We start from the raw sequence: 26,185 nt of genomic DNA, 5'->3' as shown, positions 1-26,185 counted from the left end.
TCAAACTCTAGTACCACTTAAAAAAGAAAAGAGAAGACAAACCTAGTTCAATGCCTGGCTCATGGTGAATGCTTGACTAGTATATATATTCTACATTCATGTGATATTTAAAAATCAACTGAAAGACTAATTGCTCATTAGAGAGATTAGAAAAACAAAACCCTATCTAATGTTACATGCTACATGTACCAGGCTTTGGGCTAGTCATGTTATATATATTTGGATTGCATATAACCTGCTTGATAATTTGAATAGATTTCACAATCACTGAAGTTTTCAAATTGGGCAAAATGCATATCCTGTTTTAGCAATTGGTTATGGTCAATTATTTGGACCTGTCAAATATGAAACTACTTCTAATTTATCTAATTGTGATTTTTTGGTATGCATATAATAAATTCTGTTACTTAGGTCTTAGCTACTTAAGTATATGTCTTAGTTGTATAATTCTACAGTCTATTTTAGACTACAAACTAGTGGCATGAAAGGGACTGCCAGTGCTACTGGTCCCTGGACCACACTTTCAGCAGTAAGACTGTGAAGAACCCAAGAGACCTAAGCAAGAGCTATAAATGCATGGAGCTAGTCTGCCATTATAAACCACAGCTCCAGCCGTACTCTCTGACCTTAATCTTCTTCCTTAACTGAGCACTGAAAGAAATTAATTACAAATTCAGAGGCATTGAATAAAAGTCATTCTGTTCTTCCATTTCAAGTACTACAATGACCTAATAAGGAAATAGAATACCTTGTTATACATTTTCTGTAGTTCTTTCTATTGTCTGCTAGCCTTCCCACCTCTCAGACCTCTTTCTACTGTTTATCTTTGGATATCACAGTGACATAAATGAAACCTTGTCATTTTCATTCCTTAAAACTCCGTAACTGTGCTGTTGACCCTTACTCTATTATGACAAAGAAAAATGAGTGAGAATTGCTTAAATTCCAGCAAAGTTGTTGTTACCCAATAGAAGGAATCGTATGCAATTGTTTCTCTTAACTCCTTAAACACTTAAGCATTTGTCAAAGCTTCTAGGGAAGCTAGTGTCAAAAACCCTCATCATTCTGATAGAGTGAAGATTGAGTTTCACCGTGCAGCCCACAGTCTGTCGTTAGTTCTGTGTGAAATTTGACTACAGAGGCATCATTTTAAGATATGTCAAATTAACTTCTTATTCCAAAATTGGTGTGGCTTGACATGTAATGCATGTCATCTGATTTCTTACAGAACATAAACATAGTCACAGGAAAGATAAGAGGAAAATCAGAACAAGAAAATGGGGAGAAAGGAATAACCCAACTAATGATGTAGCAATGCTAAACAGCGACTTGGTGACAAAGGCGTTTTCTACCTATGGCAACAAGACAGATGGCACAAGGGAAAAGAGAGCCCACAGAAGAACCAAACGTTTTTTATCCTATCCACGGTTTGTAGAAGTGATGGTGGTGGCAGACAACAGAATGGTTTCATACCATGGAGCAAACCTTCAACACTACATTTTAACCTTAATGTCAATTGTAAGTACATTCAAAAGGAGATCATGAGCTCTGTAAATGTGTCTTCGGGGAATGGGTTTCCCCCAATTACTTTGGGGGAACGATCCCATTCAGGGCTGGCATTTCAACCATTCAGGCAAGTGACCAAAGAGAACATATGATTGACTATTCATTAGTTGCCTTTTTAGAATGACCATAGTGGTTATCAATATTCAGTGTTGGTTCTGTGACGGACAATGTGGTTCTTAAAAGGCTCTTGCCAACCTTGCTAGGTTGGATTATCATCGCCCTTTTATAAAGAAGACAACTTGAATCTCAGAGGAGGTAGGTCACTTGGCCATGGTCAGGTACAGCTAGCAAGAGGCTTAGATGTTGCATGTGACCTATAGCTTGTCTACTTCCCAAGTCTCATAGTCTTGGTATGGCTTATGAACTCTGTACATCCTGGTGGGAACCTTGAGTAATACTGTGTGATGTAGGTCATGAATCCTAGTCACCATCATGAATCCCAGCCACCATCATGAATCCCAGTCACCATCATGAATCCCAGTCACCGTGGCACTTCTAAAAAATGTAATTGCCTTCCTCTAGCATCTTATTCGGTATTCTGATTAAGTAGTCCTGGGGTAAATACTAGGAACATCTATATTTTCTACTCTCATATTAAACTGAAAACACAATAAATTTTTAGGATTAAGAAAAATCAAGCAGAACCAAAAATCTATTGATAAAAAAATGAGTACGCTTCTCTATGAGATTTCATAGTGTCTTCTCAGAAGCAACCATTATTAAAAGTTTTGGCTTTTTCTAACCACCACTCTCTAATAGAAATATAATACAAGCCATGATTAATTCAAAGTATTCTAGTAGGCACATTGTTTTAAAAAGTAGTAAGGGATAGGTTATGTAATGTACTTGTTTTATATCAAATATTATTTCAATAATTATTAATTAAAGATTTTACTTATTCTTTTTATACTAAGTCTTCAAAATCCAGTACATGTTTTACACACTCTCAATTTGGACTAGCACATTTCAGGCACTCAGTCGCCACATGGGGTGAGTGGCCAGCATATTAGGCAGTGCAACTCTAGATGTTTCTTAGGCAAAAATGTTTGCATGTACAGTTGGTGTGCCATAATTGTAGGAACTCCATCCATGGATTCAACCAACCATGGATCTGAAATATTTGGAAAAAAACCTCTTGCATCTTTATTTAATATTTACAGACTTTTTTCTTATTATCCCCCAAACAACAGCTACTTATACTATATTAAGCCTTAAGTAATCTAGAGATTATTTAAACTATACAGAAAGATAGGCATAGGTTCTATGCAGATACTATACTATTTTACTCAAGTGACCTGAGCGTCTTCAGATCACAGTACCCTCAAGAGTCCTGGAATCAAAATCCCAAAGATATGAAGAAATGACTTTCCAACTTTTTTTCATACAGAAAGGGAGTGATCTAATACTGTTTTACACATTGCTATTTTTTTAAATATTAGAAATTATTCTACAGCAGCACATGAAAATCTGTTCTCATTTATTTTTTAAGCTTTAGCAGCATGACAGTCCTTTTAGACTGACCCTAATTTACTTGACCAAGAACCCAATGAATTCCCCAGATGGGTGCCACCATATTTGGGAGTGTTGCTTTAGTCACCGCCCCCCACCATGCCCTTCAGTGCTCCTTGCCTTTCTCTCACTGCTGTGGGCCATTTGCCTATGCTGCCACAGCCCTCTTACACCCAGAGTGAGCAAAGGAAAAGCTAGTGACTTTGCAAAGCCCTATTCCCACATTGATAATTTCAGGTCTCTCATAAGAATTTTGATTGCAAATGTGGGTGAGATGGCCAAGGTTGAGAGTTCTGGCTCTGTTACTTGCCCGTGTATAGCCTTGAATGAGTTACTGAATTTCTTTGAGCCATCAAGCCAACAGGATGTTGCCTAAAAATCTTAAAAGTGCCCAGCCCCAAGTTTTGCTGTGGGGACCAGGTACAAATGAATATGCAGTTTTTAGCAAGGCTCTAGTTCACATATGCATTTAATTGTAATAACACAAAACAGGTCTTACAGGTTGTTGAGGGTACAAAGGGGTTATGAGCAAAAAGACAGGAAATATTAGAAATCATGGCAAGCCAGGAGTTAAATTGGGAGGAAAGAGGTTGGTGGAAAATTAAATACTCATTGTTTTGGTACAGAGAATTTTTAAGTCACTGATAATGTAATTTCAAGGTAACATACCTTGGAATTTAAGTTTGTTCAAATTCATTATTACCTAAAACTGCCATGAATGAATTTCACAGAGAGACTTGAAATGTTTGTTAAATGAATGCACATTCAGACCTCCAAAATGCATATGTTGCATGAAACGTAAAAAGAGATGGAGCCCAACCTAAGAAGTGAATTGCTTATTGCTTACACAGAGTTCACAATTAACTTTGAAAAATTTATCTCGGTTGCAGGTAGCCTCTATCTATAAAGACCCAAGTATTGGAAATTTAATTAATATTGTTATTGTGAACTTAGTTGTGATTCATAATGAACAGGTAATAAAGCTTTTTTCTTTTTTCTTCTATCTGTATCCGAAATGGCATATCTAATTGGTGTCAGTAGCATAAACCAACCACAATTCTTTCTCTGTATTTAGGAAGGACCTTCCATATCTTTTAATGCCCAGACAACATTAAAAAACTTTTGCCAGTGGCAGCATTCAAAGAACTCTGCAGGTGGGATCCAGCATGACACAGCTGTACTTGTAACAAGGTATACGGATTTTCAGTTGCTCAAATCTCTGAGTCTTGGGTCAAGTTGACGGGTTGGGGTTCCACACCACTGGTAACCAGCTCTAACGAGGTTTCTCAACTTAGACACTATTGCTATTTTGGACAGCTATTTCTTCATCGTGGTACAGAGAACCACTGAGTATTATATGTTTAGTAGCATCCCTGCCTCTAGTCACTGCACACTGTAGCACTCCCGCCTCTCAATTGTGACAACCAACAGTGTCTCCAAACACTATCAAGACCCCCCAACCCCTCACCTGTTAAGAAGTACTACATGATAGCACCTCTGTCATGTAGGACTCAAGGCATTAGCAGTCTAAAAGTAAATACTCTTATATATCAGGACAGTTACTATTCAGATAGAGCTGATTGTTACCCCGCAGGGTCTGCATCCAGCACTTCTAGCTTATGTAATTTTATTTTGCAAGAAGCCAGAAATATGGAACGTTTAAAGATGTAAAATCTTCCTATTTTTAAATGACAGCTGCTATCTTGAAAATATTTTTACAACATTGTACAGGACAACGAAGAGAAGTTCTGACCTAATTGTACCTCCCATTTTGGGCCACCTCTAATATGGTTATAAATACTTCTTTTTGTTTGTTTGTTTCTGGTGCTGGGGATTGAACCCAGGGCCTTGCCCATTTAATGATAAATGAACTTAAGTGAAAAGTATTTAACATCTTACCATGACTTACTCATGGAAAGTCCTGGTGGGAGAAATTTCTAATTGCTCTGTGACTACCCTGGCAGCAAGAGAACACTTCTTTTTTTGGCTGGTACAGAGGTTTGAACCCAAGGCCTTGTGCTTGTTAAACAGGCTCTCTACCACTTGAGCCACTCTAGCAGTACTTTTTGCATTAGTTATTTTTTAAGATAGTGTCTCATTTTATGCCTGGACTGCAGTATTCCTATTTGTGCTTCTCCACATAGCTGGGATGACAGGTGCACAAAGCTGCACTCAGCCATTGGTTGAGATGGAGTCTTGTGAACTTTTTTGCTCAGACTGGCCTCGAACTTTGATCCTTCTGGTCTTCGCCTCCCAAGTACCTAGGATTACAGGCTTGAGCCACCATGGCTGGCTCCACAGAAGACTTCTTAATGCAACTTTTAACCCTGAATCAGTACTTCTCAAACTGTTTTGGGTTGTAAAACCCTGGCTTTGTTAGTTTGCTTTTTGTGACCCCTTCCCTAAGATGCGTGTTGTTATGAATGTCTAGAAGATTGAAGTGTTTACTTGTATTGACCTTTACTCTTTGGTGTTGTCAAGACCTAAGTCTGTTTTCCTTTCAGACAGGATATCTGCAGAGCCCATGACAAATGTGATACGTTAGGTGAGTCCTGTCTGCATATCCCCTGTGGCTAAAAGGATTTATTGCATGTTTCTTTTCCAAGATTGACTTCCTTTTTATAGTAAATCATGTTGGTTTTCTTCCCCTTCTTCTACCAGGTCTTGCTGAACTGGGAACCATTTGTGATCCATACAGAAGCTGTTCTATTAGTGAAGACAGTGGGTTGAGTACAGCTTTTACTATAGCCCATGAGCTGGGCCACGTGTAAGTTTATTTAATCATTTCATTTACTTTAGAGCAACCTAAAGTTTCTATTCCTTCCCATCAGTGAGCATGTACTTGACTTTAGAGGATGTAAGATGCTTCTCAAGTCACAGTAGACTTTACAGAGTTGAAAGCTTGGAACTAATTGAGAGAAGTGACTTTGACTTCTGAGAGTTAAGTGCAGCTTGCTGTCTTCAGCCATAGCTGGTGTCTGTCTTTGGTTTCACTGCCCGTGTTTGATTTGCAAGGTCTAAAAATATTCTTCCTACTGGGTACTGGTGGAATGGGACCTTTATACTCCCTCCTTAAGTAAAGGATATGTTAGCTTGGAGAACTTTCCTGATTCAACACATTGTCTAGGAGGTTCCCCTAACATTATGCTACCCCGTAACACTTTTAGAAATCCAGATTCTTCCTGACTTTGGTTATAGCTGGTTATAATTCACACAGTTAGTCTGTGTGAGCAGCAATATTCCTGGTTTGGGGAAGAGACTGAGCAAAATTACAGAGAAGAGATCATTTCCAAATTATGGTCACCACGTGGCCATTATGAAATGGCTTTTCCATTTGTTCTTTAGAAATGGAGCATGGTTAGAATATGGGGCAAATCAGCATAAATTTAATAGAAATTATTCCAATTTTTGTACTACATTACTTTCTAAAGTAATTATTTATGCTCTGTTTTTTAAAATAGTTTTCTCAAAAGATATCCTTCGTATAACATAGCTGGATATCAATTTGTGTGTCAGTTGTTAACTTTATTTAGAGCTAAAATTATCTATTAAGCAAGCTTTTTCATTCAAATAGTTTTCAAATATTATATGCAGTATGCTATACTCGGTATACAGAAAGATGGGTAACCCCCACAAACACACAGAGGTCTCTAATTCAACTTAAAGTAACTGATATATTTTTAAAGTAGGACCTTTCAACCATATTTTAAGAGCACACTCCTTTTTGTCAGAGACCCATTATTTACAGTGTAAAGGGGGCATGACTTCCTTCTATAGCAGTTATGGCCATCTAGCCCTGCTTAGTTAGCATATTGGACCAGTGGCTCCCGAGGCACCTTCCTGAAACGCAGCAACTCCTCAAGGAGAACTCCAGTCCCAGGTCTCCCAGTTGAGTGGCCCTGTAACCTCGGTCAAGTAGTTAAACATCTCTGTGCCTCACTTCCTCATCTACCAAATCTGGCTAATATGACATCATCCCTGGGTATCTGTGATGGGCTGGTACTAGATCCACTGTGGGTACCAAATCTACAGTTGCCCAAACCCTTTCAATAAAGAGGCGTAAGTTGCAGAGAACCTATGTTTATCTTCCTATGCACTTTCACTCCTCTCTGAATTACTTATAATACCTAACCATGTAAATGCTTTGTAAATAGTTATGTTGTATTGTTTAGGGAACTAAGAAAACATGTGCATGTTCAGTATGGATGCAGTTTTGTTTTTTCTTTTTCCCTGAATATTTTCAATCTTTGGCTAGTAGAAACTGCAGCTGTGTGACCCACAGATGCTGCTGAAAAGTGACTAAATACAGTAGTGTGTATAAGTCATTATATACACTGATCCTGAGCCATTGTGACTGCTGAAAAGTCTTGGTTCTTTTTGTTTACTAAATATTCAACAAATATGTTTTATTACTTAGCTCCTGCTAGGAGCAAATGTCCCTGACATTTGAATGAAAATTAATTTTCTGTTTATTTACATGATGAAATAAACTTGACTGTATTAAGTCATGGTGGGGGTGGTGTGTATAAATGCCTGCTCTTTTGTACCATAGAGAAACAAGCTAAGGTTTGAAGTCTTCAGTTGTTTGGAGTTCGTTAGTTTAGGCACTGCACTGACTATGCAGCTGGGAACTGAACAGCCATTCTGTTAAGAAATAAACTCTTAGGAGTTAAAAACTAATTCCACCAAGACAGATTGATTTTTCCATCTCTACCGGCAAATCAAGGGACCTGCATTTTTTAAAGAAAAAGAATACAACACAGAAGAGAAATTAGTGGGACAGACTGACAGTTTCTTACCCTAGCTTTTCTTTTCATGTGAACCCTTCTGTCTAACTGTTCCTGAATCCAACATGAGCTAGGGAAGGGAATTCCTCCCTTGGTGCTAAATTAATTACATGCCTCAGTTTTGTGACTGGCAGCAGTCTTCCTGAGAGAGAAAAGATGAGCTTTCTGACCTTGTCACCCAAAGGAGAGGGCTGAGAATGCCATGTGGGTCACAGAGTGGATGTTTTGGATTGAGGAAATACTATCATTTTTTTTTCCCACTTCCTCTGGGAAAGCCAAGAATGGAAAGTATGTATGAACACTGCTGCTGAGTTCCCACCCAGGCCGGAGAGGATGTTGGTAGTCCTCCCTAGCCTTCTCACAGGCAGAACCTGCCGTATCTTAAGAATCCTTTTGTGTTTGGCTTTTCAGGAAGCTGGTACCAAACAGTTGGTATTGGCATGAAGCATGAAACTATTTGCCATCTTTGCATTAAGCCAGCTGAATTGGCATGCCTCTGGTTTCCAGAATCACTGCTTTCTTTCATGAGTTTTATTGTGCATGCATTTTGTCTTATCTTTCTAATGATATACCTACACAGGTGTATCATTTGTCAACCTGACCCAAAAAAGGGGAGATACCAAGACCCATAGTGAGCCTCTTATTACAAAGCTTTGGCTTCAGTTTTTGACACTGACTGACTTTATGTTGACAGCAGAATCGCAATTGCCCTTTACTAGAGTGTGAGGAATTTCAGCTGCTGTGTTGTTGAACCAATGACAGCACAGAGACACTGCAATTCTTAAAAGTTCACTTAGAATAAATAAATGGCCCAACACATACCTTTTTTTAAAAAATTCACCAAAGGTACTTTATATTAGACTGCATGACAATTCTGTTGTATTCTACACTGTATCTTGAACTTTCTTAAATTTTATTCTGTTCACTTGGATTCAGGTTCAATGTTGTAGCCAGTTGAATGTTTTTCTCTTAGACAGATGCACTGTTGAAGCAGTCATAGCAGAACTGTCCTCTGGTGTTGACAGTTTCATCATTGTCTCATTGGCTGTAGGTTTAACATGCCTCACGATGACAACAACAAATGCAAGGAAGAAGGCGTTAAGAGTCCCCAGCACGTCATGGCACCAACACTGAACTTCTATACCAACCCCTGGATGTGGTCCAAGTGCAGTCGAAAATACATCACTGAGTTCTTAGAGTAAGACTGGAGCTTTCTTTTAGCGCAGACTTCCAGTGTCTGGTCCATCATGGAGTGAACTAGTTCTGGGAAACAGAATACAGAGTCAAGCATTCCATTGGAGTTGTTATTTTTGTTGACATTCCTTGTTGTAGAAAAAAAAATACTCTGACATCTGTGTAGCTCATAGCTTTGCCAGTGTTTTGAAGATTACAGACTGAACTGAAAAAAAAAAAAAAGATTGAGATCTTTTAAAGAGAGTGTGTGAATGTTGCTGAATTTGGGTAAAGTTTTATAACTCGTTCAGGTCTTAAGACCATGGATGTGATACCAGGATGAAGGCCACAAATACTCATGCACTTTTGAGTAATTTTGGCTTGGAAAGGGGTGGGATAATGAGATGATCCCAAAGAAGTTTGTGTGGGTGGAGAGAAATTATAGCAGCCCCTCATATGATTGAATAGAGGATGCAGTCTTCCTCCCTCTGTCCCTCTCCCCTTTTCTTTTCTTATTTTGTTGGGTTTTTTTTTTTTCCCCTTGCTCCCTGCTAGGCTGCTCTAAGATCCAATTACATTATACAATGCCCCCCATGTCACAAATTTATTGCTCTTCTCTCCCAGAAGTACGAAAGGTTAAGCAATTGTCCCAAGTCACTGAGTATATATTTCTGCAACCATGGGGAAGAGGGAGCTCTAATAATTAGAGCTCACCAGGTATGCATTTTTTAGGAGGGGTGTTTGCAGAGAAGTGAGAGAACTAGAGGGTTACTGTTTTTCTTCCTAAGCAGGTGGTGTGAGGTGTCCTGGCTGTGAGTCACTGATTTACTTCCTTACTCATTCCTTGGGCAAACATTTACTAAACACTTGCTTCTACGAGCAGGGGCCTGTGCTTGGATAAAAGAGACATTATCTGGGCCCCTAAGGAGCTTATAGTCTATTGGGAAGATAATAAAAATCAAATGGATAATTAACCCCAAATATGATGATATATATCTATATCTATATGTCTCCCACTGACTGTCTTATGTATAGAATGTTCTCTAAACTATATAACTTCAGCCTCTGGACTTAACCTTGGATGAAAAGAGTAAAGCAAAGGTCAAAAAGGAACAATCCTCTCTACCATTAAGTTCGTGGGGTGGCCTTCAAATTTCTTGGGAGCCTTTGATGGTCCTTGTTCTCACAATCTGTGTGTTTCTACTTCCCATAGCACTGGGTATGGCGAGTGTTTGCTTAATGAACCCGAGTCCAGACCCTACCCTTTGCCTCCCCAACTGCCAGGACTTCTTTACAACGTGAATAAACAATGTGAATTGATTTTTGGACCAGGTTCTCAGGTGTGCCCATATATGGTAAGTGTTTGGGGCTGTTTCTGCCCTCATCTATTGATTCTGACTTCTTTGTATTCACAGTTTTCTATTACTTCTCCCTCTCCTAGCTTTCTCTCCTAGAAGCTACCTAAGGGAAAGTTGAGAGTGAAATTAACTGCTAATGATCATAGTATTTAAAATGGCATTGGTAAACAGTGCAGTGTGCAGTGTCCTGGTGCTTTGCCTACATCTTCTCATTTCACCCTTAGGACATCCCAAAAGAAACAGGCCATCATCAGGTGCATTTACAAGTGAGGCCTAGAGAGGCCAAGGTTATAGAGCTGTTAATCACAGACCTCAGCTCTTTTCCTGTCTTCTTCCATGGCCTTTGACTTGTCCAAGTAACCTAAATTGTAGGGATCTTTTAGCTTCAGCAAAGGGAATTGATGAAACAAACGTGGTTTCCTGTTTTAGCTTGTCATGGTTGCATCCTATGACCAGCTAGGGCTTCAGGTTACTTCTGGTGGTTGCTCAGTTGGTTAGGAGAAGGAAACTTTGATACACATGTCAAGATGTTTGGACTAGTGATAAGATCCAGTTATCAGGTTGTAAGTGAATAGAACTGTGCTTCTGTGGGGAGCCCATCCATCCTTTTGGGGGAATTTTGTTTTGCTGTGAGACTTCAGAGATTAATAATATTTATTTCTGTGTTGCTCATGACAATGAAAATGAAGAGTCACTGAAATGTTCACCAAAAGAAAGAATACGAAAATTATGGAGCCTCCACTTAGTGGCTGTTATATAATCTACCTGCTTCTGATGTAATTTGAAGGATAGAATAAGTGATTTTACACTGTACTTAGCTGTAAAAGGAGGGGGGAAAGTTATAGAAAAGACCAAGTTTGAGGCTGTGTGTGTGTGTATTTCAGGTACCTTGTAAATTTTCCACTATAAGCATAGTTTATTTTAATAATTAGGAAAAAACCAAATGATGCTACTTTAAAAAATATTTGTGTGTATGAAATATTTCTCACTGTTTTTGTCCCTTCTTTCCTCTAACAACCCTGAAAGCCTTAGAAACGGTTCAGATCATGATTATGATATGTAGTCGCTTAATAGAAAACACACACCCCATTAGTTTTGGGGTCAAGCCAAAATGAAATACAGATCACAGCAAATCACAACCTGACTCCAAACCTGAGCTCAAACCATACCATTCCCATGTGATTTGAGTAGGCACCTGCAGCCCTTCGAGCCTTGGTTTCCTCATCTGTAACATGGGGAGGATTACAGAGGACTCCATGATGGATGTAAAGTAGTTCCCCTTTCACACCACTGTTTGTCCTTCCAGATACACAATGTGGTTGGGGGCTGCTCTTTCTATCCTTTGGAAGATTTTATCATTTATCATACTAAGAAAAAAACTCTTTCCCGCTAACCTGCACCATTGGTAAAGCATTATGCTGCCATCATAATCACATTGTCTCTAATTGCCTTTCACCCGAATTGAGCAGATGCAGTGTAGACGGCTCTGGTGTAATAATGTGGATGGAGTGCACAAAGGCTGCCGGACTCAGCACACTCCTTGGGCCGATGGGACGGAGTGTGAGCCTGGAAAGGCAAGTAGTGTCCTGTTCCCTCCTTCTGTTCTGGGGTAGGAATGTGCGTGACCCAGCCGGACAATCAGGCGTCATGTGTAGCATATAAGATAATGCATGCTCTTCCACCATGCAAACTGTTTTTTTAGGGGGAAGATTTGGCTTCTGATTGAAAATTGTGACACTTATATTGAGGCAGAATTCTGATAACAGAGGTATACCTGTCATATGACCGCTATTTTAAGACATTCTCTCAATTTAGCACTTTCTGTCATTTTACCATTTCCAGAATTTCCATGTGCTTGTCATTTTATGGGTACATTTAGTGTGCAGTAGCGTTTTGTTCTCTTCTCTTGGTTTTGAGGGTGACATTGGAAAGTTTATTAGGAAATTGATGACACATCTTAGAATCAAGGAAATGCAGAAATACAGTGAATTTGCTACATCCATCACTGTTTCACTGGGCTTTTACCACTGTGGTGTTTCCCTTTTAATGTCACCTGGGATGGTTCCAAGTCCAGATTCTCACGAGCTGGTTATAACGGTTCCCACTGATTTGTTAATAACTAAACAAAATCTCTGTTGTGGCCTAATGATACAGGGCCCCATGCACCCAGGAGCATGGCTAACTTAACCTTCTCTACTTGGGGTACATCTAAACAAAAATGGTGTTGTGTTGGTGAGGTCAACATCTTCCCACCCCTCCCCCCATTTTGTTAGCAAAAAGCTTCAGAAATAAGTCTGGATTTTTGTTTTTAGTGGTATTGGGTTCTGAACTCAGGGCCTTGTGCTTGCTAGGGAAGCACTTTTTATCTTGAGCCACGCCTCCAACCCTTTTTGCTCTGGATATTTTGGAGATAGGATCTCAATTGTTGCCTAGGGCAACATAAACCATAATCCTGTTTACATTTCCTGCCATTGCTGGGATGACAGCTGCACCACCACGCCCAGCTTTTTTCTGTGGAGATGAGGTCTCACAGACGTTTTTATCTGGGCTGACCTGGAATCTTGATCCTCCTGATCTCCACCTCCCACATGGCTTGGGATGACAGACAAACACCACTGTGCCCAACAATTGATTGAGGTGGGGTATCAGGAACCTTTTACCTGGGCTGGCCTAGAACTAGATCCTCCTAATCTCAGCCTCCTGAGTAGCTAGGATTACAGTCATGAACCACTGGTCCCCAGCAGTCTTGATTTTTTAAAATCTGTATGGGCAATAGTATTTATCAGTGATGCAATTCTTAAACTGTGTTTCTGAGAATCTTTTCTTGACTTTATATATATTTTTCTTTTCTCCACTTCCCATTGTCCACTTTACTTACTGCATAATTTATTTTCACCTCCTTCCTTTCCCTCCACTTTACCTTGTAGCACCCACAGTGTTTCCTTGGAAGGGGTCCTAAGTGACAGAATTTTATTCTTCTTTCCCTGATTTTATTGATAGGAGCTAAAAAAACGAAGTGAGTTACCTAAGATTCCACAGCTCATCTGGGAGTGGAGTTGGTCCCTGTTCTTCGGAGATGGTTCCCCCCACTGTGGTCCCAGCCTTTGCTTTAGCAGGGACAGTGGGTTCAACGGGGTGGCCCTAACTCAGCACACTGAGCGCCTTCAGTGGTCAAACAGGAGGACTCCTGGTTTCTTCACTTACCTTTAGGGTGCTTATGAGGTTAAGAAGTAGAGAGCGTGAAAAGTACTTGGTAGATTATAAAGAGGATGACTTTGAACTTAAGTTGGTGGCAGTTCTCATGTTCTCATTTCTCCATGGCTGGACCTGAGCAGTGGCAAGTATAGCTTTTCCCAGTAACAGCCTAACAAAAACATAAGGGACATAGGCACAGTGGTTTCTAGAGCTTTTGTTGACTTAAAAAGAAGTATATCTTCTTAGACAAACAGTGAACCTTGCACCTTTGTGGGACATCTAACTTATCATGTTGGTGGCTGTAGGATCATAGGTTTGCATGGGCATATGGCTCTCAACTTTCCAAGGCAGCCATTAAAAATTGAGTGTGAATGGTGGGCATGGTGGGGCAGATCTGTAATCTCAGCTATGAAGAAAACATAGGTGAATCATGTTCTAAGGTCAGTATTGGGCAAAACCATGAAACCCTACCTGAAAAATAACTAAAGCAAAAAGGACTGTGGGCGTGGCTTAAGCGGTAGAGCATTTGCCTAGTAAGCACAAGGCCCAGAGTTCAAAACCCTATGACACACACATACACACAAATTTGAATATGGCACTTGTTCTTATGCAGTCTAGATGTGACTTCATTGTATGGTAGTGCACACTTTAATTCCAGCAATGAGGAAGCTGAAGCAGGAGGATTGCAAGTTCGAGACCAGCCATGAAAACAAACCACAAAAAAAGTTGTGACCTTGGACTCCTTCTATACACAATGATTGAGACAGCTGTCACCCATTGATGGGAGAAGACAATAAACATGACACGTAGCTGACAACTTGATTAGTTGGCTTAGGGTAGAGACAGCCAGTTCTATTACTTACATCATCTCTGTTTGATCTCAGCCAAATCCCTGGTATAACATTACAGTTCTTGGTCAATCTAATGCTCCACTGTCTGTGTCTGTTTCTGACACTTGTTATTACTGGGAAACCCACAACAAAGAGAAGTCAGTTGTATTCAGTACAACTGTCACAAATGGGCTACCAAGCTCCATACTGCCATATGGTTTCCCTACAGATTCCGGAACACAGCAAAACGTGGAGAAGGTGGCTGTGTCTTTTTCTTATCTTCAGTTTTTACAATAGAAGTGGAAGAGAAGGGACTTCAGGGAAATCTTAGAGCTTCTGAGGGCTGGGGAACCTTTCAGAAGACCTTTTCTGGTGGATGGGCTTGTGTTCAGCCAGAACAGGAGACTTCAAGCATTCCAGAGGCTCTGGACACTTTAAGAAAGCCAACTGTGCAGAGAAAACGATGGGCACATTTTTAATTGTATTTTAGACATGTGGCCAAGTATAATGGTTTTTATTAAAAATATTACAGATGTGGATCTGTATAAATACTCTGAAGAGTGTGCATTTTACAGATGCCAAAGAAGGTGGTTATGTTGGTAGAGATTCTTTGCTGTGTTTTGTTTTCTGTTGAATTCATAGAACTGGCAGTGTGAGCCTTTTCTCTGTGTGACAGTGCATTCTGACTCCCTTTGTTGCAGGTTTTAATTCTTTTTCTTTTCTTTCTTTCTTTCTCTTCTATCCACCCTGCTCCTTCAATCTTGAGCTGCTGACATAATGTTATTTTGATGAATGTCTCACTAAATTTCCTAAATAAATGACTGTTTATTTTCTCCATTCTCTTGTTAAGTGTATTAGCATTTTATTTTAACCCTGTTTCTGAGGTTTGAAATTCCTTTGTTTCAAACTTCCTTGGAATAAAATTGACTTTCAAGTCCCCCTTCCAACCTCTTAAAAAGGTATACTTAGGTAAAATGTCAGTTCAGTGGTTTGGAACATGTTTAAGAAAGGCTGGCCTGGACTGTTGCATGACTCAAGTAGTAGAGCACCTGCTCAGGAAGCGTGAAGACCTGAATTCAATCCCAATACCACCAAAAAAAAAAAAAAAAAACCCAAACTAAAACAAAAGAAACGCTAACTTTTGACTCTAGACCAGCCACTTAGTGCTTTGTTACGATATAAAGGCCGTTCTCATATACAGTTATTTGCCTAGTAAAATAGGTTATTTTGTTGTATATTTTCCAAACAGCTCCCATTTCCAGGCTGTGAAAATAGTATGTACTTCCTGTTCCTCCTCTGTCCACTTCCTGGATATTGATGCTTCAGGCACTTTCCCTATTTCTCTGAGGTTCCCACTCTCTCTTGCATACCCATTAACTATTACGCCACTAGGGAAGGTTGAATTTGCAGATTGGTTTTTTAATTAGAAATATTCTTTTTGAAAGGGACAGCAGGGAGATTTGAGTACAGTGTTGAATGGTCACACTCGGATGAACCTATGTCCTTGTTTTTTTTTTTTTATTCATATGTGCATACAATGTTTGGGTCATTTCCTTGTATTGTTTTGTTCTGAGGTCATGTTAGAGTTTGCTCTTTTTTTGTCCTTTTTTAAAATTTGTTTATTTTTTATTATCATATTATTGTTGTACTTGGGGTACATTGTGACATTTACAGAAGTTCTTACAATGTATCAAAATTGAATTCATTCCCTCCATCACTCTCTTTTATTCCCCTTCTCCACATTCCTGGAATAGTTTCAACAGGTCTCATTTTTCCATTTTCATACATGAGTGCATAATATCTCCACTATATTCACTCTCCTACACCCTTTCCTTATATCCTCCCCCTCTCACTGGCACTAACCCTTCGACAGGACTTGGTGTGTGGAGGTAAAATCTAGAGAACAAAGAAATCAGGAGACTCAGTCAGAAGTGTCAAGAGAGAAAGGGGCACTTCCAGGAAACTTCTAGTTATTAAAAACCATAATTGATGATAGTTTACTTTGTAGAATTTATAAAAATGTACTTGGAATCAAGATTTGAGATTTGAATTTGGGGCTATGATCAATTGTATGCTATGAAGGAATTTTGTACAGGTCAGATCCAGTTATTACACTATAAATAAATTGGCTCGTTTTCTGACATATAGCTAGGCAGTTTATAGAGCTATGGCAGGTGTATAATGTCGTGAGAGAACCAGGCTTCTAATTTCTTTCTATTCTCTTGTCTTTTATGAATGGCTTTCATTCTCCAAGTCATGAATTGGCTGCTGTAGCTCTAGCCATGGAATCTGAGTTCCCCACAGAATGAAGCCAAAGGGGCCCTCCCATGAATCACATACCATGAATTCTGCTTAACCTCTGTTTGGCCACCTTCCCAAATGAAAGATGAAAAAGAAAATGGAAGTTGAGTGAACTCCCTGGGTTCCTCAGTTTTCATAGCCATCACATTTCACTGAGTTTTTTTAGATGTCAGAAATGAAGCCATCCATCCACAATGGAGAGGTAAAGTGTGTCATAATTAAGAATATACTGAGAAGTACAATTATCTATGTGTTGATCTCAGCCCTGCCCCTTACTCATGTCTGGCATTAATCTGTCTGTGCCTCCACCCTCTTTTCTACAGAAATGGGGAAAATAATAGGACCTACTTCCTAGTGTGTTGTGAGGACTATTAGTACAGACAGATTGAGTAGCCCTTATATAAAGGGCTTAAGACTAGAAGTGTCTTGGGTTTCAGATTTTTTTTCTGATATCAGAATATTTGCCTATATAGATATTTTAGCAATAGCAACAAAATCTGAATACAAAATTTATGCATGTTTCATATACACCTTGTACCCATAGCATGAAGACAATCCTTTCAGTCTTCCTTGTTTTGACTAGTACCCATGACCTGTAGTCAGGTGTGCAGTTATCACCTGTAGCATTACATTGGCATTTAAAAAGTTTTAGATTTTGGAGTGTTTCAGGTTTTATGTTTTTGGGTTGGTGATACTCAACCTGCTTAGAACAGTGCCTGAGAAATATGAAGGGTATCTGTTTCCCATCAACCTTGTCCTCGTTATTTAGCTCTGTTGCCTATGTGCTGAGTTACATACGAAGTGCTAGGATGAATCATCTCATGTCATACCCAGGACAACTTTGACAGGTAGGACCTCATTTTTCAACTATGGAAACCGATGTCATCAACATGCCCAAGGCCTTATAAGAGCCACCACTGAAACCAGACCTGTTTACCTGTTAACCTTTGTTTCTCTTGACCTGCTTTGTGCTGTATGGTAGCCAGTAGCCACATGGGACTACTGAGCACCAGAAATGCCACTGTGGTTTGAGATGTATTGAATGTGAAGTACACACCAGGTTCTGAATACTTAGTATGAACTAAATAAAAGAGCATCCAAAAATGTTAGTGCGGGAAGCCAATGGCTTATGCCTGTAACCCTAGCTACTTAGAAGATTATAGTTCTAGGTCAGTCTAGGCTAATAGTGTGCTAAACCCCATCTCCAAAATAACCAGAGCAAAATGGACTTGGAGGTGTGGCTTAAGCAGCAGAGTGCCTGCTTTGCAAGTGTGAAGCCCTGAGTTCAAACCCCAGTCTCACCACAAAAAAAAAAAAAAGGCACAACAGTGATCCCTTCTTATCCTCTGAGGCTGTTTTTTAAAGTGCTTTGCAGATACCTGAAAGCTTGGATGGTTCAAACCCTGCCTATGGTATGCTTTTTTCCTATGTGTTCATGCCTATGAGAAAGTTTAATTTCCACATTGGGCACAGTAAGAGATTAATAATAACTAATAATAAAATAGAATAATTCTAATAGCATTCTGTAGTAAATGTTATTTAAAACTTATAAATTGTCTATTTTGGAATTTTAGTTGTGGCATTTTCCATATAATATTTTCTTTCCATAGAAAAAATATTTCTTTCGCCTAGAAAGTGACACTGTTGACACAAGGAGACTACTATAAAAAAGTTACTATAGTAACTTTTATATTGATTATATATAGATAGAATAGTATTTCACATATACTGTGATAAAATCTATTATAATTGAATTCAGATTTTTTTTAACTCTTACTGTGGTTTCTAGAAATTCTTTATCTGTATATGTATCTCATATTACATTTTCTATTGGATAGTGGAGCTCTCTGCTCTTTTTGTTTTGTAATATTGGGATTTGAACTCAGAGCCTCACACCCACTAGGCAGGTACTCTACCACTTAAGCCACTTTATCAGCTCTATTCCTTTGTTCTTATGTACATATGTTAAATGTTGACAACCACTGCAAATACAACCACCATAAATTGATTTATGGGGAGTGAGGTGGCTGGGTAGCTTCAGCCCACATTGTGTGGGTACCCAGTTACCCCAGATTCAGACACAGAACCTTTTAAGCCTCAGCCAACTGGCCCAGGGAGAGAGACTGGTCCTAAACTCTGTAAGAGGATAATTACCAAGGAGGAGGCCAGGAAGACCATAGAGAGTTGGATTATACTCTAACTGTCCATCAAGCCTCTGTGGAGTGACAGCTTTTGCCACAGAGCCCTTCACCTGCCTCCTGTTTTGCCCTGTCCTTGTCTGTCCCCCAGCCTCCACCTCTTCCCTCCATACTGTGTCCTGCCTCAGATTTCTTCATGACATCACAACAGCCATCAACACTCCACTTCAGAGATCTGAGAGAGCCGCAGGGTATCACCCTCCTGTGGCCACTGCTGCCACTCTTCCTTTGTCCCCTGCTCAGTGACCTCAGCTTTGTGTCAGAGCTTCACACCCCAACAATGGCAGAGGGTCAAAATGGTCTTCTCCACTCCCTGTCCTGCTGAGGAGTTTTATTATTATTATTATTTTAAACATCACGACCTTCTTCCTGCTCCAGGCTGGGGGATCATCTGAAGCCATCAGTAACAAAAATAATAAAGTTTAGGAGTCTTGGACTGCTTTGCTTTCATGCTCTTCTAAGTTCTTTCTTGGAGTGAGCTTATAGGAGTCATGTAACTGCCTTTCTCTCTCTCTCTCTCTCTTTCTCTCCTTCTCTCTTTCTCTCTCTCCTATTTAATTAAAATTGAGTTTTCCAATAAATGCAATAAAGGATTTTATTTTACTAGGCTTGTAACATCTCTAGTCCTTGTTAATAGAGGTTCACTGTGAAAATCCTATAACTCATTTTTGGCTCTGTCTACAACCAACCTGCACATTTTTCCAAGTACACAGACTAATTGAGCAGTTTACAGCTGGCTGTAGGAGTCATCCTGTCACTTACTGGCCAGTTTTTTGTTTTGTTTTGTTTTGTTTTTGTTTTTGTTTTTTAAGCAAACTGTAAAGGAAGACACAGCCTAAAATCAATAAACACAAGATGAAAATCCTTCCTCTGTCATTCTCCATACCAATGGTGAATTTGCAACATTTCAAAGCAACACCTGGAAAAAACAAATTAAAGTTTGGTATATTTAAGAGGACGGCCTGTCCTACAATGACTGACCACACCAAGCTCTCCCTCACTGTTGCCCTTATTAAATACAGCACTGCAAGTTTGGATTTTGTGTTCCCAAAGAAATGGAGACCCCCGTGACTGACGGATCCTGGGGAAGTTGGAGCCTCTTTGGAACCTGCTCAAGAACATGTGGAGGTGGTATCAAAACTGCCAGCAGAGAGTGCAACAGACCAGAGTAAGTCCCATGGCAGGGCTGTCCTCACTTGTGGGGCAGGAGGGAAAGAGTGGTCCAGACTAGAGAATGGGTGGACGTGAAGGGCTGCCTCAACCCATGGTACCCAACCATCTCTCCTTTGTAGAACTGTTTTTCTCCCCAGGTCCTTCGCAATTAGGTTTTAGCTGCCAAATACTTGATGGTTTTGTCTTTCCCAATTTTGATGATCAGGTATATCTTAGTGCTGCCTAGAACCTGGGATAGAATGTTCATAGCCTTAATACGTAGATTTTTTTCACAGGGAAACAAAAAGAAATGGACATTTTATCCAGATTGTAGCTACTGAAATACTGGAAAGGACTTGCACAACCCAAGGCTGCATTAGCAGATCCTACAGGACCAGGGATTCCAAGTCAGAAATTACTTTTTGAGTCAGTTTTCAAGGTGATATTTCTGAGGCTCCCATTCTACAAACTGAATGGGCAGCTTGGGAGTTCCTCTGCCTTTCAGGAAAATTCTTGGGATGTGACCATGGCAAACGTTAGCAGTCTAACCTTGGTAGGACTTACATGTTCAAGTAAAGCCAATGGATTTGGGCTTTTCCCAGCATTCGTCAGGGTGGACACATGTTTGTTGGGTCTGTAGATAACAAACCATCATCCTCATTACGAACAAGGAAATCCAGTCCTGTGTGGGCCTGAGATGTATAGTTTAAAGGAATAGAAAAGAATGTATAAGAAGTAGAAATATGCAATTGTTTCATGACACTTTCACAGAGTTGCCATTGTTGTTTGTTGTTTTATTTGTTTGTTTTTTGAGATAGGGTCTCACGATGTTGGCCAGGCTGGTCTTGAACTCTTAGGCTCAAGAGATCCTCCTGCCTCAGTCTCCCTAATAGCTGAGACTTATGCTACCCAGCAACTATTTTGAAGACCCCATTGGGATTCGAAATAGTTCAAAGCATTGGGATTATGTAAAAATTAAGTCCATCAGAAATGCTTATTTATTTTCAACAGCTGAGATTAGGGCTAGCAAGCTCTATTGGAGAGAGAAGCAAGCAGGTGAAGAAATGAAGTGGGTAGGCACAATGCAGGAGTTTATTGTGGAGTTGAAATGCTACAACAGCACAAATGCTCCTTAGCTCGAGCTGATTGTTCATGGGTAAGAAAAGAGTCTAAGGTCAACATCTTTTTTATGAGAAAAATCTAGATTGTGTAAACCAAAAAGAACATAGCCGTAGGCCACTTGTTTGCAAGCTCCAATCTACATACATGCTCTGTAGTAGAAATCACAAGTGATGATCAATTTATTTTGGTCGACAGTCCAACATTTCTTTCATATCCACTTTATCTTGGTCTCTAAGGAAAACAACAAAAGAGCTATAAGTCATGGACTCCAGTCTATAAAATGAACTCTGTAACTATGGATTAGAGTTTCTACATAGCTTAGTTTTTTTAATAATATAATAGGAAAATTCATACATAAAGCATACAGTATTTAGAAATTTGACATCATTATTCCTAATTCCCCATCACTTACTGCCCATAAGAAACTACCCCTGAAAGATAATTTGATGTGTATCACTTCAGAGCTTTAAAAAAGACTGTGGATGTAATATATATTATGTAAAATAACTAGTACATAATTCGATATAAGGCTTCTTTTACTTTTTTAAACTCAGTAGTCTACCCTAGCTGCTTGTATTGTTGAAGTTTAAACCAAACCTCTTATAATCTAATAGCAAATATGACTTTTTTTTTTTTTTTACAAATTTAAAACTATTTGAACTGTGGTATCTACAATGATCACAATTTTTATTTTATGGTAGGTGTACTATTTGAAATAGTAGATATTTTATAAGTGTTTTTAAATTTTTAATTCAAGAATATTCCATTCAAAAGATGCATTTGGTCCCCCTTTTTGTTTTGGGTTGTTTTTTAAGTCTTCAGGCAATTCTAGAAGTGATGTGGAGAGTAGAGAGATAAATCACTCCATAATTGGAATGGGCTAGACAAAGAGACTCACCCAGTGTGAAACGCTCAGCAAAAGGATGTTGAGTGAAAGAACGATCCTCCTGCATTCAGAAGTTAAGAACTCTCAATTAGAAACCTCAATTAGAAGTCCTTGTCCTTGCTGTTTGGTAGGGGACGTTTTAAAAAGAGCCAGTCCACCTCTTGCTCTTAGCACTGACATCATTCCATTAAAACTCCTCCAAGTTATTTGTACTTTAGGATGCCTCTGTTAATTGAGGAAGGAGACAGACTGCCTCTGAATACTGAGGTTACAATGGCGGTGGGGGAGTCAGTTTGAAAAAAGAAAGGGACATAGAATGGGGGAAAATCAGATCCAAATCTCAGTGTAAAAACTTGCTCAGAGAAGTTCACAGAGCAGATGGTTCATTATGTGGAAGTGGTTGCTGTCATGCTTCTTAAGGACTTTGAGGGCACAGTCCCCTCTCACTGGGAATATGCCCTTGCTGAGTGTGACAGGCCCTTAAAATAGACTGTCAAGCTCCATTTTTTTGGATCCAAGGTATGTCTCTGTTGAAGAACTGGATTGTTTTGTTTGATCACAGTAAGATGTAATTTAAGAATGTATTTAGTTAGCATGTAGACATTTATGCTGTTGTTAGGATTTTCCTTCCCTGAAAGCAAAAAAGACAAGTATCTACGATGTGTAATGGGGTTATATAGCAGTCAATTAACAAGCTGTTGAAACCATATGCTTTCTAATTTGTATCCCCCCCCCCCCCACAGTTTTTTGGTCTGAACTGTGATACTGTGGTCTAAAATGATACTACAGCTGGGGCTCTAGTATTTTGTCTTGAAATGCTCGCCTTAATTTTTTATCTCAGTTTTGATCCAAGGCTTTCAGATGAGATGATGGTATGCCCTGTTTACCAGGGAAGTCCTAGTTTATGCCTGTTCCCCAAGAAATGTTATTAATAGCTCTCATTTTCATTCTCAAAATATCCTGGATTGGGCAATTAATTACATGGTCTCCTGATCTATAAGGAACATGTGGTAGTAAAAGTGAAATCAGGGATCTCCAGAAACAAGTTGGAGAACCAAAACAAGACTAAACATTGGAAGTCGAAGATGCATTACCTGGCCATTGAGTTCTGTTCTTAATAACTTGTCAACATTTTCTCCGAGCTTCCTGGTGGATGGAACAAAGCCACTTACGGAATTGTTACAATCTTCAAAATAGATAAACACACCAACTTATTGAGAAAGACAGATAATTTCCCTTTTCTAGTGCTACTCCTTTGCTTTTAAGTTAGGAGGTAGGTAAAATTTTAGAATAGCAATAAACATTGATTTGAGAGAAAGAAAAGATTCTGAACTAGATATTTCCCATGGAGCCTCTCACCATAGCAACTGCTTATGAAATCTTACTTTAAAAGAATATTTAAAACATATGTCTATTTCATCCAAAAAAATCATTTTTGGCTGTAGAGATGCAGCAAATGTATCTTTTTTCTAAGGCACTCCTTATGAATGAAGTTTTTTCAAATGTTGAGAATTGGTTACTGTAAATGAGCCACTTTCTACTAAAAGAGCAAAGATGTCCTGCCCCATCAATCCCCCCATTTGGAAGGATTATTAAAGATAGTTGATAAAACTTACCGTCACATCTTTGCATAGCTTTTCCAGCATTCCCTCCACTTGGCCTCAGATTGCTCTTATAAACCTCCAATCATAGGAACCACACTTACCTGCTGGGGCTACCTTTAGATCATCATGCATTTCCGTGTTCACTTAAACCTGCCTTCCCTAACTCATTGTATTGGATTATATCGGTGGGGACGGGGGTTACTGGGGTTTGAACTCAAGGCCTCACACTCGCTAGGCAGACTCCACTACACAAGCCACTCCACCAGCTCTTCTAGTTCATTATAAATAAACTTAGAAGTTGATATTTCTGTTCAAATCCATTTGCAGGCTAAAATTTAGTTTTCCATGAGAGTAGAAGATACCTGTGATGGTCTTGGCAAATCTTCCTTCTGATTTTGACCACATATCAGCCCAATTTTCCTTTGTGTGCTAACATGCCTGGTTGTGTAATATTGCTCAAAGATCCAAGTTGGCTGTACATAATAGTAATTAATCTTGCAACTTCCAGAAATCCTTTCCATCTCTACTTGGCATGCAGTATCTTTCAAGGATCCCATTAGTTGGAAAATGTGGTTAATATTATTTTTTAAAGCTGAATTTCCTATAATTTTCCATATGTGCCTACAGGGAAAAATATTCCTATCCAGCTAAATTATTAAATTATGAGATTAATTTTTTCCCATGCCAAAAGGTAAATTCAGTTGACTAAGTACATGTAAATCAGGCAGAAACCACATTTTCTAGGAAAGAAAAAATGTCGTGCAGTTCAAAAGGGCACATTTACATTCATTAAAGTCATATATATAATCAAGGAAGAAATTATCATCTGCCTTTACAGAAAAAGCAGCACATGAAGTCACAAGCCAAGTTTTATACAGAAAGAGGACTGACTAAAGAGACACAGCCTAGAGGAGAGGTCACGCCCTGAGCTCAGGGTCAGGAAGTCTGGATGGGCCTCTCAGCCTAGGTGTCCCAGGTTCTGGGTCCCTGAGCAGTCTTGAACCCAGTGCCCTTGGCTACAAGACAAGAGTGCTCCTACCTACCTTCAGGATGGCTGTACACAGAGACAGGAAATGGAGCGTGGCTGAATAGAATAGCTCAGGAATCAACAAACTTTTTCTGTAAAGAATCAGAGAGTCAGTATTTTGGGGTTTTGCAGGTTACATGGTCCCTATATAACTGCTCAACCTTACTGACAGAGTAAGAAACTTACGTGGACACTGTGAGTTTAGCTGTGCTCCAGTGAAGCTTCACTTATGATCACTGCAATTCGAATTTCATATACTCCTCATGGGCTGTGTGATAGTCTTCCTTTTAAAATTTGTTCAATTACTTTAAAATATAAAAATCATTCTTAGTCCAAGGGCCATAAAAAAAATAGCAGGACATATTTGGCTCAGAGGGTGTTATAGAGAGCCAAACCGTAGTGTGTGCCAGGCCTTGTTTGAAGGGCTTTGAATGTACTAACCAGGTTAACCCTCCCTGCAGTCCTAGGCAGTGGATGTTGGTATCATCCCTTGTTACAGATGAGGAAGCTAGGCTTAGTGAGATGAAGGCTGTCTCCTGAGGGTGCACCAAGTGGCAGGGCTGGGATTCTAACCTTTGTTCCCAGAGTCCATGTTTATAACACTCAGCAGTATTACCTTCTGTATGTAGTTTTTAATTAAAGATGTTGCTTATAGAAACAAATCTCAGAATGCTAACTTCCCATTTTCCCATGGTCAAAGCAAGCAAAGATGGACAATGTTAACATCTGAGGGAAAGCCACCTACAATGGTTAACTCTTTGCAGCCTGAGTATCTACTGTATTTGATAATTTTCAGGAATCAGCTAAGACTTGTTATAGAAGAGAACCAAAACAAACCAACTTAAACATTTTTTATTTTCAAGTGGAAGGAAATAGGACATGCTTTTGGAAAATAAATAAATGATCCATCCAACATAGCCAGGTGAACATTTAAAGAGATTCATAAATATGATTTCCACCTGAGGAAAAATTGAAGGACGCCTTCCTTGTGGTACATTTAAACAAAGTTTCACCTGAGCCGGTGTATGGGCGTGATCATACGTGTCTTTGATATTTTATGCATGAGACTTGAGCGTCTTGATACAAATGACATCTCTCAATGTGGTTTGGGAAAGAAACCACAAAAGAAAAAGACAAGACATTGAACCATAGCTCTTGGATAACATAGCAGAAAGAGCACAGAGCCAGAACCTGGAAGACTTGGGTTCTGATTCTGACCCTGCTCTTACATTAGCTGGGTGACCTTAGTCAAATACTTCTCTGAACTTTCTGTCATTTGGTATAAAAGAACTTTGTCTACCCTACTCTTGGGCAAGAAATGAAAGAGTTCTGGTGAGTCGAGTGTGCAAAGCTGATACAAACCATATGGGCTTAATTGTATTTAATGGAGAGGAATTGGACGCAGACACTGCTGTTCTGTGCCATTTTGCTTTCCTAGTAGCAGTCTTCTTCAGGATTCACAATGCAGATACTGATC

General features: G+C 39.4%; 1 protein-coding gene across 3 annotated transcripts in view; it reads left to right on the top strand.

Annotated features, from left to right (window-relative positions):
- Adamts9 (ADAM metallopeptidase with thrombospondin type 1 motif 9) overlaps positions 1-26,185 on the top strand; it is a 153,511-nt gene that overhangs the window by 26,604 nt on the left and 100,722 nt on the right. For 2 of the 3 annotated variants that reach the window (XM_074044144.1, XM_074044142.1), the window contains exons 4-12: positions 1,229-1,518; positions 3,966-4,049; positions 4,151-4,266; positions 5,580-5,620; positions 5,737-5,842; positions 8,914-9,060; positions 10,249-10,390; positions 11,863-11,967; positions 19,940-20,085. In XM_074044144.1, coding sequence (XP_073900245.1) covers positions 1,229-1,518; positions 3,966-4,049; positions 4,151-4,266; positions 5,580-5,620; positions 5,737-5,842; positions 8,914-9,060; positions 10,249-10,390; positions 11,863-11,967; positions 19,940-20,085 — 1,177 coding nt within the window. The remainder of the gene's footprint in view (positions 1-1,228; positions 1,519-3,965; positions 4,050-4,150; positions 4,267-5,579; positions 5,621-5,736; positions 5,843-8,913; positions 9,061-10,248; positions 10,391-11,862; positions 11,968-19,939; positions 20,086-26,185) is intronic. The other variant, XM_074044143.1, reaches the window with a different exon arrangement.

Source organism: Castor canadensis, chromosome 10, assembly GCF_047511655.1.
Source record: "Castor canadensis chromosome 10, mCasCan1.hap1v2, whole genome shotgun sequence".
NCBI classification, from domain to species: Eukaryota; Metazoa; Chordata; class Mammalia; order Rodentia; family Castoridae; genus Castor; species Castor canadensis.
Note: the sequence above shows the minus strand (reverse complement) of the source record. Positions and strands in the feature narration are given on the sequence as shown.